The 13403-nt window shown below is 43.3% G+C and overlaps 1 protein-coding gene across 1 annotated transcript in view; it reads left to right on the top strand.

Moving 5' to 3' along the window:
- LOC113262690 (uncharacterized) overlaps positions 1–12715 on the top strand; it is a 26760-nt gene extending 14045 nt beyond the window's left edge. Inside the window, exons 6-7 of the mRNA XM_044388013.3 lie at positions 11491–11699; positions 12264–12715. Of these exons, the coding sequence (XP_044243948.1) occupies positions 11491–11699; positions 12264–12349 (295 nt within the window). The 3' untranslated portion in view covers positions 12350–12715. The remainder of the gene's footprint in view (positions 1–11490; positions 11700–12263) is intronic.
- Positions 12716–13403: the final 688 nt, after the last annotated feature.

A 13403-nucleotide genomic window follows, 5' to 3' on the forward strand; every position in this document is an offset into this window, starting at 1 on the left:
CGCCAACATTAAAGGGAGACTGTTTGGAAAAGGAAGGCCCTGCTGAGGTGCAGAGGAAGCCTGTACATTAACACGGGCCACCTCTTATCTGGGGCAGCTGGGCCTGGGCTGCCCGTGCTGATTCCCTGGCTCTGCCAAGAGGCCTTCAGCAGAGAGGACGGGCCGCCTTGCCGGGGAGGGGGCTGATCGTCCTGTAGGAGCAGAGCATCACCAGCACTTTTAGAGACAAAAAGGCCTTGCTTTTGTCCCAGAGGCTTTGAGCGGAAACCTGCACCAATAAGCCGAAGTCTTGCAAAAGGCAGCAGTTCTCAGGGCGTCTGTCCCTGCACTTAGACCCAGCCCCTCTCGTTTCCAGTCCTCTCGAAGATATCCAAGCACTTGTAAGGACTGGCCATTCTAACCTGAATGCGATTTATAGGGAAAAAACAAGCTAAAGTGACCCAAAGGAGAATTTAGAAAAACGACAGCAACAAACACACAAAAACACGTGGGTAGGTTCACGCTGGTTCTGAATTGCTTCCCGTTGAGTCCTGAGCCAACTCCCGATGGAAAGATAAGGTAAATCCCTAATCAGTCAATAATTAACCGAAGCTCCATTAATGGTCCAGTCAGCCAAATCCCGCTGACACGTCCAGAACCCTGCTTCAGTGGGAGGGTTAGATGGAACCTTTTGACAGACCCCACTCATGGATCACTCCTAAGAGGGGTAAAGTCCTGTCTGGGCCTGCCAGAGAATTCTTTTCCTAGGCTCACTCTTTTGGATAACTTCTGCAGATTCCACTTTTAAAAACCTCAGCGTGTGTGTGTCTGTGTTGTGTTTAAAGCAGTTTGGAGCACCATTCTGGTTCCAGGACAGCTTGAATCAAGTCCCAGATGTGTTGTGCTCGTTACTACCTCAGTTTTCCTAGAGGACCATATCTTTTCTTTCCTGCTTTGCTCATCACAGTGGTTTGCTCATTTTCGTAGTTTATTCCCCGTGTCTGTAGATAGTCCTAGTCTTAGTTTCTCAATGTCAACATCTCCTCGATGTGTGATAAAAGCAGAAATGCCTCTTGAGTGATAAGCAACCACGTAGCCCTACCAAAGCATGACAATAATTTTCTAGTTTTATTTATTTATTTTTTAAAAGATTTTATTTATTTATTCGACAGAGATAGAGACAGCCAGCGAGAGAGGGAACACAAGCAGGGGGGGTGGGAGAGGAAGAAGCAGGCTCCCAGCAAAGGAGCCTGATGTGGGGTTCAATCCCATAACGCTGGGATCACGCCCTGAGCCGAAGGCAGACGCTTAACCGCTGTGCCACCCAGGCGCCCCTAATTTTCTAGTTTAAATAAGTAGAAGACTGAAGTAAATTTTTAGGCAGAGGGGCTTAGGTCTTAAATGTTTTTTTTTTTTTTTTAAAGATTTTATTTATTTATTCGACAGAGACAGAGACAGCCAGCGAGAGAGGGAACACAAGCAGGGGGAGTGGGAGAGGAAGAAGCAGGCTCCCAGCAGAGGAGCCTGATGTGGGGCTCGATCCCATAACGCCGGGATCACGCCCTGAGCCGAAGGCAGACGCTTAACCGCTGTGCCACCCAGGCGCCCCTTAAATGGTTTTTAATTTCATGTTTTTGTTTTTGTTTTCGCTTTGCGCTGTTCTGTACAGCATCTAGTGGTAGTTATACTATGAGATGAGAAAAACCAGCATATTAAGTGTGGTTTGAATTTCTCCTAAGGTCAAGCTGTAGGTCATGACTGGATACCAGTCCATGAGCTTTTCCCCTAGTTTTGTCTATTCAGGCCTTTTGAGAAGTATGTTCTTTTAGACACGGGGGAAATGGGGTATAAAAATGTGGCTTGATATGAATCCATCTCCAGCCCAGGAGAAAAATAGCAAAAATTGAATGTTTGGCTCCTAAGGTATCAGTGGTGTGATTCCTGCATGTCAAAGATGGTCCATTTCCACTTCTGTTGGTTCCACAGCTCGGCCTCTGTGATCACCAACACATCATTCTCCTCTCCTAATAGAACTCAGTAGTCTGGGTGCTCAATTAATCGTTGGCTGCTTGGGGGAGTTGCCAATGAGTGGAAATTCTGCCAATGATCTGTGACACCCTTTTCAACAAACATTAATTGAATGACATTTCTTTTTTCCCCAAATCATCCATCTGTCCTTTCTTATGCAACTTCTGAGTTTCAAAAGGGTAGAAGGCAAGCTTTCTTTTGGTCACGCATTTGGCCTAAGAAGGCAATCTCTGATTTAAAAAAATATAATCTACCACAGCCTTATAAATAAATCTAGGCGATTCACCAGCTTGAAGCAACATGTTAAATATAAAACAAATTAGACCTAGCCTTCTTTTTCTGTTTATCCATTAAAACATCTCGCTCTCATGAAGGTGGTTGGTAAGCGGTCAGATTCAATGTTGCTGTGACCACTTGGGGGTACAAGTGGGAATGGGAATGGTAAGAAGAAAAACAGTGAGAAATTTTTTTTCAAAACTGGTTGTTAAATTTGTAGGTAAACAAACTAGGACCCGGATTTCTTGGGCTTTATGTTAACTTTTTATTGTTTTAAAATATGGAAAAATATTGTCTCGCCTATAAGAGCACTGTTAAGTAACGCAGAGGACATACAGCAAGTTGTCTGTGCGGTTATGTTGCTTGGATATTAAAATGAGATTTTAAAGAAAAACTGGAGTCTATTTTTCAACAGGTGGAAAGGCATTTATAATTACACTAATGATTTTTGAGTATCATATTAATGAGGATAGGGAGATGTAGACCTTGACATTGGCATGTTTAGTTACATTCACTATGAAAAAAAATGTTGTTTACCCCTTGAGAATTTCTCAAGAAAAAGAAAAATCAATCTCCATCAATGAGCAATATTTTTCTCCCCAAGGGATATTGATTTGAACATTGACTTCACAATGGGTGAGTTATTTCCCTCAGACCCCCTATTATGAATTGTTAGGTGACAGGTCTGTTATGAGCCAACAAACATGTTGTTTCTACTGTAGTAATCTCGTCGGGGAGATTCCAACTTCTGAGTTGTGGTTGGTTTGGAATAGTTCAGCTTTTGTGTGTTAAGTATTTCTATGGGGTATATCCCAAGTTTAAAAAGCAATATCTCTCATCTTCCTTCCTTTTTAAATGAAATATGGTTTTTTCGATACTTCTGAGGGAAAATCAGGTGATAATGAATAATTCCCTTTTCTGCTTGCTCCTCAACTACATGTCCTCTCAGCTTATGCGTGGACCCATGACTCATGTGTAGTCATATAAATGTCTTCATGATTCCCTTTTCTCTCTATATGTCATGGTACAATATTGGTATCTCTAATTTTGAAAATAAACCAGATTTTCCAGAGAAACCAGTACATAAAGGAACATTGTGGTGGGTGGAAGCAGGGGAAAGGATAGGTGGTGCTGAATTTTTGTTAACACGAATGCTCATTCTTCAATGTATCCGTTAGGATTTGTGTATAATGTATTTTCTTAATAAGCTGCTTAAAGGGCGAATTTAGAATTTATATTAGATCGCCTTTGGGTTTGTTCATCCATTTATTCTTGAACAAATATTAATCTACTGCTGTATCATGTGCCAGACACCGTGCTCACACTGATGATAATGATAAGTAAGACCCATCTGAGGCCGTCACAGGCTGGTTGGGAAGACATTAGGTCGGATTGTTACGAATACATGTTGACACAAAATACTTTAGGAGCCCCAAGGCTTAGCTTCATGGAAGCTGGGAATATCTAGGAAGCCTTCAGGGAGAAGGCGAGCATGAGCCTAGTTAATTAATCCCACCATGGGTTTAGGAGAGGAACAGAAGTGCGTGTCCCTATCGCATCGTGAGGGAAATCGTAAGCAAGTCACTGTACCTCTCTGAGCCTTGGTTTCCTTGTCTGCCAACTGGGCATAATAATATGTGCCTCATGAGATTGTTGTGGAGATTAAGTGAGAATGCATGAAAAGGCCTCAATATTGCGGACACAGTGGGCACTCCGTAAATGTTCGCTGCAGAGGTGTAAGAAAGTGACATCGCAGCACACTCTAGTATGAATCCAACAAATATTTTCTGGGCACCGACCACGTGTCATGTCCTGGTGCCGGGTCCTGGGTGAGACGCCAGCAGTGTGTCAGGAGACCCCGTGATGGTGGAGTGAGGGATGGGATGACAGGTAGCTTGGGCACGCCCTGGAGGAGACACGCTGCTTCTGTGCTTGGCGAGCTGGTCGTGGGCTCTTACTGTGGGGTTCAGAGCGCCGGGGGAGGCCTGGTGGAGGAAGAGGAGGCAACGTTTGTCCCGTCAGACCAGGAAGGGCCTGATGTGGCTGTGGTGGCCTCAACACAGGCAAGAGACAGGCAGACTTGTTCATTTGTGATTTCTCAGTTTCCTTGAAGTTTTCCACGGGTGTTCATTGCCTTTCTGTAGCTAGATTACAGTCTCCTAAAAACCAACCAACAACCAACCCAAGACTCCCATCTGTTTGCTGTGGCCTGTTATAATGTGGCGCCTCTGGTATACACCTAGTAAACACGACTAGGTCCTCTTCATACTGCCCTCTTCTCCACATGCTGAAATATTCTAGTCATTTCTGACGCCCCGTCAGTTTCAGAGCGCTCAGATTTAAACGCTTGCTTTTGTGCTTATTAAAGAGATTCATGAATTGGGAATTGTGATCATGTCACTGCCTAAAGCTCTTCGCATTGCTCTTAGGATAAAGTCCAAAATCCTGAATGTGCCTGACAAGACTTTGCATAATCTGGCTCCCGTCCTGGGCTCCTGCCTCATCTCCTGGAACTGCCCACCCTCCCCGTGTCTCCGTGTCCCTGGCCTTGCTCCTGCTATTTCAGTGCCCCTGGCGCCCTTGTACATGCTGCGGCTCGTGCGCGGGCGCGCAAGGTCCCCCCAACCCTTCTTCCAGACGAACTCCTCGCTTGAGGGGCCCGCTTCAAAGTCATTTGCTCAGGAAAGGGCTCCCTCATTTCCTAGGTTAGACACTCGAATGATACAGGCTCATACCACCTAGAGATTTCTTCTATTCTGCTCACCATAACTGAAATAAATGATTGGAACGTAAGCCTTATTCATCTAACAAATATTCTCTGAGCCCTTGATGTGGCCTAGATGTTGGGAATGCCACACAGAAAGACAGAGTCTGCCCGTGGAGCTTGTAAGTGAGGCGGTGAGCGAGAAACGACTATAGATGGGATATGATGTCAGGCCGTGATAAAGGCTCTGGAAAATGGTTAAGCTGGGTAAGGAGACAGAGAGGGCTGAAGGCAAGTTGGGAAGGATAAGAGGGCAAGCGTGTGGTTGTCTTGCTCAGTGCAGAATTGCGAAGGCCCAACACATGCCTGGCATCGAGAAAGTACCTGACGAATATTTGCTGAATGAAAATCATGCTGGTTCAAGTAGACCTGAAGGAGTGAAGGGTTGAATAAGGCTAATATAGCTATGCTTGCTTCTCCCCAAGTTCCCTGACCTTATCTGGGACATTGTAGTCTGTTTGTTCACCCCACATTTGGTAGGAATCCATGTCAAACCTAACTCCCTGTTAAAGTTGACTATAATGACACCTTTTGTGTGGTAGCATTGCCCATTTTCTTTCTTAATTGCCACGGGCAAAATAGCAACTGGTTGGTGAATGAAATATTTATGCTTGGAAGAATTGATGTTCTAATCAGTTTCTATTTATGCCAATGATCAACTATTTCTCAGTGAGGAGGAGGAGAATTTTTTTCTGTGATCTCTGTGCGTCTAAGTGACTAATGAAGTCAATCTGGGCTTGGCAGATTTTGCCACAACTTGGACAGACGTGGTAGTCATGATATTGTGTTACTTCTCAGCTTGCTGGTTCCCTTGTTCCCGTTGCAATGATCTCATTTTTGGCATTTTCCTTTCAAAGCGTTATCTTCCCATTTTGCACGATGCCGCTGTGGGGCTCAGGCTTAAGGCACGGTCTGCCACTTTTCTTTCAACCAACCTTGTCTTCTTAAGGAATATTCTGAAGACCAAACCTATTCTATTAGCTTTATTTTGTTTTAATTTGGGTGGCGTGGGGGAGGAGGGGAATTCATGCTCTCACAATTTTCTTCTTTAGTTTGAACGAGAGAACTTGACCTTGGGGCTCAGTGTGAATTGAGAGTCAGACAAATTGAGTCCATTCTCCAGTCTTGGTTAAAAAAACATTGCACAGCAGGAAGGAAATGCACAATCAGAATGGCTCCCATTCTCTTCTGTGGACCCTAGCACACCTTTTCGATTGTGCGGTCACCTGGCCCCACTTCTCCCATGAAACAATGTCTTTCCCTCCCCCAGGGGCCCTTTCTGTTTCTGCACTTTTATAGGAGTCCATTGCTTTGTTCGCATCACTCTTTGGACAGAAAAAAAAAAAAAAAATCAAAGTCCATCCTCTAAGTTCATTTTGGCTCCAATCCCCGCTGTTTTGTCTGTCCTACCCCTTTCTCTCTGTGTATCACACTGTTTATCTCCACGACCAGATCCCAGACTCCCCAACAGAAAATCATACAGTTTATATCTGCCATTAACCAGCTCCCCAACCATCCCATGCACTAGTCAGAGGTCTTCCCATCGTTGCTGCTCAGGAGTTTGGGGAAAAAAATTGGAAAGAAATGGACTATATTTCCAGCTTCACACTGTTTCCTTCAATCTCACCAGTTTGTAATTACATATTTACTTATCTTTCTATGTATTGCCTGCTCTCCCTTCCCTCAAGCTATAAGCCTCATAAAGGCTGGAAAGTGTGTCTGCTTTGTTGACCAAGGTATGCCCGATGCTGGCCAGAGTAAACATGTTTAATGAATCTCTGTGGAATATAGGAGCGAATATAGAGAAGGAGCTTATTCAGGGTGGATTTTCATTTACCCTAAAGAAGTGAAATGAAAGCAAACTTTGGTGGTTTTGTTTAACTGTGGGCAAATTGGTATGGACTGAGAAATTCAATTAACTGTATTCATCAATTTTTGTTTCTGGGCTAGAATCATGAGACCAAAACCCGGAATTCTTGGTCCCACCTCTTTTGTGGCATTAAAAAACAAAACAAAAACGAAAACAAAAACAAAAAACCAAGCCCAAACCTTGGCATATTACACCACCCAGATTTTTTTCTTTGTCTCAAAGAAGGCTCAGCTGAACAGTGGACTCCTTACCCAGTGCAACAATCACAAACTCCGAAAACCTCGGCTGCCCCAGATGATGTCACAAAACCCTTAAGAATGCTCACTGCTGAGCTGGGCACAGGTCCAGCAAACACAATTCTTCCTGCCAGTTATTCAGGGTCTTTGACAGATTAGGTGGTCTTTTTTTTCTTCTTTTGCTGCTTCTTTTTTTCCCCCCCCAACCTCTTAAAAGGCAGTTCAGTTTACCTCTAAGCAAGACATTAGCTCTGGCTGCCCCAAATAACATTTTAATTGAAGTCTCAGTCCAAACAAATGCCCAGCCTTTTTATTAACCCCAACAGTGTAATTTTTCAACCTAAGACTGATTCGGGGGAAACTGGCTCACTTAAACTGCCATGCAATGGGACATGGCAGTTTTCCTCAACCAGTCTCTTTTCTGACCTTGATTTGAACCTTAATCTCTTCTAACGATGTTTTCTTTATTAGCTGCTCACAGCCGTGGCCCAAGACTAATTTTCCTGTTTTTAGACTATCAGTTTACAGAGGTATTTCACTCTCCTTTTTGCCCCTCAAAGTAACCAAGATTTCATGGACCTCTTTGGGAAAGGGAAGGGAATACCTATTTTTCACATTTGTTGTTGTTGGTGGTGGGGTTTTGTTTTTGTTTTAGATTTAGATTTAGTAATTTAAATAGTTGCTTTGCAAAATGTTCTCTAGAATTTTAGATTGTATTTTTGAGGTACACTAAAGTTTACGTACAAAGAAATCATACTCTGAATTGTCAGGGAAACCTAAAAAAAGCCCTTTTAAATGATTACAAAAGATTTTTCATCAATAGCCTGGTCCACACTAAAAGTGAAAACTAAGGCTATTATCTGAATAATTCAGGCAAAAACAATATGTTTTTATTAGAGACCTCTAATCTTTTGGGGGAGATCTGAATTATCCAGATAATTGCTGCAATTCCTTCCTTCATTTTTATGCTTCAACATAATCAATGAGTAATGACAGAGAAAATCATTTTTCTTCATTATACCTTCCCATTTTTTGACATTGGTAAAACGATCCAAATTAAAAAGGAAAAAAGCGCACCCTTTTCAATAACAATGAAAAAAATGTGTTTCTCTATTTGGAGAATACCTTAATGTAGCAGAACTATGTAGGTAGAAAAACAGTGCTTATGATCATGTGCTCAATTAGATTTATTATAGGTTTTTGTACTTTTTGGCATTAGTGTGAAAGCATATTGGTTATTATTTTTTATAATCTAATTGGAGGCTTTGTATCTAGTTACCCCTCTGTTCTCAGCTTCATACAATAGTTTGTTGATTGCAAAAATTACATTTCTGTGACTTTAAAGTCCTAGAACTAGGACTGCTATTGAAAGTTGGGGATTCAGCCTGGTGTTTGGAGGGCAGCGACCATGTGCCCTCTGGGTGTGAGGAGGTAGGCAGCTGGGAACAATTGTCTGTCCCCTGCGGTGTTCGGTGGTATTAGCAGCATGTTGGCACGATAAACTTTGCCTTCATTTCACTGGCTCAAACAATTAGTGGGATTGAATCAGAGTTCTCCTAGATCATAGTTTATTATATGTTATTAAATTCCATTATTCAAGAAGTTGCTGCTATGATTATAAAACTTCCCAACATATCCTGCAAAGCCCTCATCTCCATTCCTGGTGCATTTCCTTTTACATTTATCTTTTTCTTCTCTGATGGACAAGTTTTTTTTTTCCCCCCTTTTTCTTTCCCCTCGGTACTTATTTAAAGAGCTAAGAGCTAATTTGAAAATACATCGACGAAAGGACAACAAAAATGAGATGTGAAAAAAAAAACTGGATGAAGATTCTTAATTAGTCCATTATTTGACACGCACGATTTAACATGGTATGCTTAGCATTGTGCATTCCCCAAAAGAACAAGGCTCTTTTTTTTTTTTTTTATCCCAAACTTTAACTCCCTCTCATTCATTATATCCCTTCTTGTCACTTTCCATTAGCTGATCATGACATCCTTTGCTGGAAGGGCGAGCAAGCAGATTACTTCCAAACTGGTGTAAGTGACACTCTAAAGACTGGCCTACAGGGGGTTCTGTGGCAGCAACAAGCTCCTCAGCCCCTGGAGTTGGAGAATGTCATTTCAATAATATATTGGAGTCCGTTGTCAGATCATTTCTGTAGCAACTTGGCAACTTCCCAGAGGTGGTAGGAATGGGTCTTCTACCGTGATGTGGAATCTGATGTTATCACTGTCGCTGATGATAGTAATAATACAATAGTATAGTATAAAAATTTAATTAATAATAATAATTATTATTAATTATATATGCTATTAGTAATATATAGTAATATTATTAATAGAATAGTATAATAATAAAAATAATAATTATTATTTTTATTTTATACTGAGCCAATCTAATCTTTGTAACTAGCATCTTGCATTTTACAGGTGAGGAAACTGAGGACCGAAGTGGTTAAATAAATTGCCCATGGTCTCACAGCTGATAAGTAGCAGATCTAGGGTTTTAACTGAGGTCTGGCAGACTCCCAGCTATGCCTCTTTCTGTTAAAGCAGGTTATTCATAACACACCAACTTTTAGGAAACTTCACCGTGTCTCCCTAATTTTGTTGCAACTGAAAACTGACCTGTCACCAGGCCCTTCTGAGTGGGGGTGGAGATGACTGAATTTGGCAGCCGGGGATCAAACATACATGATCAGATGGTACTAAGGAGAGAAGTGTAGAACCTGATGCTCTGATCAGGTCAGCCCCGGAGAGACACTGCTCCCGGCTCATCACCCCCCCCACCCCACCCCACCCCACCCCACCAGCCCTCTCCTACTCTCAAAGGTCCAACCTTGGGAATCATCCTCAGCCTTGGAAGGGCATCGCCTGGGAAGAGCTGAATAGTTGCAGATAAAAGGTGTATCCCAGTCACAGACAGCAACGAAATCTGATCTGAACAGCCTTGGGACCAGTCCTGGCTGCCACTCAGACCCTCAGGCCAGCTTCCGGCCTCCTAGGCTCCTCTGCTCCCGAAAAGACAAGTTTTCTTTATTAACCAAATCTTGGCTTCTTTCCTTCCACGTGAAGCACGTTTTAGCTTCTTTTCCCAATGATCTTTGAGATATTTTGGTCCTAAAGTAGAGAATAGGGAAATAAAGAGCAGTATGTTAACTTCAAGTTGCCTGTTATTCAACTGCCAGGAGAAAATCCATAGTCCCACGATATATATCTTTTCCGTTTGGGCTATACATAGAGGCTAGGCCGTACACCATGGTGGGTATAGGATGGTCTCTGAAATTGGACCATCCGTGTTTAAACGTAGGCATTGCCCCCAGCAGTGTGACCTAACCTCTCTGGATCCCAGTGTTCTCATATGTAAAGTACCTCCCTCCGAGAGCTATGGTGACAATGACCTGTGCCGTGAAGTAGCCCATGGGAATCTGCTTACCCTTACGTTCGCGCTGGTCAGCGATCTTGTCCTGCTCGCTGCTTCTGACCGCGCTCCAGCCTCCTTGACTCCAAGCCCATATTTGACTTCATCCTCAGCCATGATTCCACCCCTTCTCAGTCCATGTGGTGTCAGTAGCACCCCCTGACACCTCACCGGAGATTTTCCAGGTCTCAGTTCCTGCCCCTTTAACCATAACTCTTAAGTAAGCGCCGCCAGCATCTTCTTTCCATGCCGGCGTGATGGACGCGTTTCTGCCTGGATGCCCTGCTCGCCCTGCCTGAAGCCAAGGCAAAGCCTGAGCGCAGCCCTCCTTCTTCTCAGCTGGCTGGAAGGCCTTGGAGCGAGGGCAGGTGGAGGCAATAGCATCGTAAAGACGGCAGCAGCAGCAGCCCACAATTCTGGGGCCTCTAGAATGTCAATGAAGAACTAGCTTCCACATATAGAGATGTGCGCAATACCAAAGCAAGTGTATTTGTTTAAATCCCTTTACATGTAAAAAAGGAAGGTAATTATGAATGATTTTTTAAAAAATCTTCTTTTTGAGAGCCCTCTGTTGTCAAGGCCCCCCTCCCAATGATCCTTGTGCCTCTGAGAAGGGGAACATATGTATGTATGTATGTATGTGTATTTTAACTGGGGGGAGTGTGTGTGCTGGGAGAGTGGCCGGCCAGTGGCAGGAATGAGGAAGAGGGAATTATATTTAATGAAACTGGGAGTTCACATGGACCTTTCAGACGTAAAAAAAAAAAAAAAAAAAAAAAATGTTGATTTTACATGCCAAAGTCTTGAAAGGGGCTTGACGGCTCACGGCTTTGGTGTCTTTTTCCAGATGGCAGATGCCATTTTGTGTTTTGCATAAACTGACTAAATTTGCGTGCTCTTTGTACTTATTTCAGAGGCAACCATTCTTTGCTTTCAATGGGACAGAAGAGCTCCTTGGCACTGGAACCCTCCTGGTCTGGTGAGGGAGGGAGGAGGGATGCTCTGAGGACACACAGCCGTCATCCAGAACTTCCTACGTTCGGATCAAGGAAAGAGGCGGCGCAGGACGCTTGGATCGTGTTGCCTGAAGGATGGTTTGGACCGTGCGAGCGAGTCACAGAAGGTGAGCTATGCTGAAGAACTTTCCAAAGCTATCTTTCCAGTTTGCCCATTTTTATCTCCATGGAGGACAAATAGGTCCGTGATGCTCTTATTTCAAGTCCCCTACATCTTGCTAATTGCTGGTTGTGCGATCCTGAAACTTAATTCCTCTGTACTTCAGTTTCGGCAAAAAAAAAAAAAAAAGATAGGAATAAATAACACTCCTCTCTTAGGATTGTTGTGAAGATCCCATGAGTTAGTTAATCCATGTAAAGGATGTAGAACAGTGCTTGGCATCTAGCAAGTGTTCAAGAAATGTTGGTAGTTATTATTGTTATGATTCATTTCTGTGGAACTTTGCATTTTTCCCCTTATTTTCTGAGCAGAGACCTGCCCTCCTCCCATTGTCTTTATGCCAACTCTTTGGGTTCTTTTTATGGAAATAGACTGGTAATAGAGTGCTTCAGCTGTTGGCTTTGCAGTCAAACAGACTCAAGTTGAAGTCCCTGAAGGAACAATCAAGAGCTCTAACTCCTCAAGAGTGACTTCATTTCTCCAAGCCTCAGTTTCTCCTTCTGTAAAACAGGGATGATAATAATCACACCTGCTTCCGTAACACTCTTGAGAGGACGAAATGTCGCAGTGCTTGCACGATACCTGGCAAGGATGTAAAGCATGTAGGTATTGTTATTATTTTTGCTGCCCCAAATATAGCGCTCTTATACTCAAAAGTGCCTCGAGGAGCTCGTCAGGGCTCCAGGGCTCATTCACGTCAGCTACCTCACCAGAAAAAAGAACACACACAGAAATAGAAAGATGCTGTGAGGCCGCGGCTTTACTGGGACTCTTTGCCAAATAATGACACAGAATTGAGAGAGTTGCATCTTGCTCAACATGGATTCCAATTAAAGTTAGAAAACTTGAATTTCTGAGCAGGCCAATCCCCACTCATTACACTGGGGATGATTCCAAAGCCCAGAAACTATTGGGATAGGAACTGCGGCCTTATTTTCCTGTCCTGAGCACGGGCCCCAGTCTCCCCCCCCCCCCCCCCCAAATACAGTGTAGAGTCAGGTAGGCTGTGGGAGAGCAGTTGTGACCGGGCTGGTCGCCCTCATGGAGGAATCTTGCATTTGCATATCATAAATATTTAAATTTCACATTTTCAAAAACGCTTATTTTTTCTTTCCTTCAAACTGAAAATGGTTAAAAGTTGCATCTGTGAGTGAAAGAAACCCCTGTCTAATCATGTTATCGAACAGTTGAAAACCGTCTGGATCACGTTCGTTATTTTCATCCAGCAATGAAGAGTAGTTTCTATTAATAACTGAATAAAGAAAAAATAATGAGCCCTTGAAACTTTCACCCCAAAGCCAGCACAAACCCTAAAAAAAAAACCCCCCAAAGAACATGGAACGAGGAAGGAGGAAAGAAATCACCGACCTCGCAGATAATTTTGTTTGCTCTGTTAGATCTTTCTGACCGCCCCTCTCTGCCGCCCTGTCACTTCCCGCAGTGAGAACAAGATGGGACTTGAGGCAGGAGAGAAGACACAGCGATGACCTCCTTTCTCGATGCGGACAAGATGACAGCCCCGTCTTTTCCTTCTGACCTCATGCTTAGAAATTTCTCAGAGAGTAGGATGCTACAGTTTCATTATCTTTAACAGTAAAATAAGAGAGGAAAGGAAGAGCAAACAGAAGTCAAAAGAGAGAAAGTACTTGTC

This window comes from Ursus arctos, unplaced genomic scaffold, assembly GCF_023065955.2.
Source record: "Ursus arctos isolate Adak ecotype North America unplaced genomic scaffold, UrsArc2.0 scaffold_2, whole genome shotgun sequence".
NCBI classification, from domain to species: Eukaryota; Metazoa; Chordata; class Mammalia; order Carnivora; family Ursidae; genus Ursus; species Ursus arctos.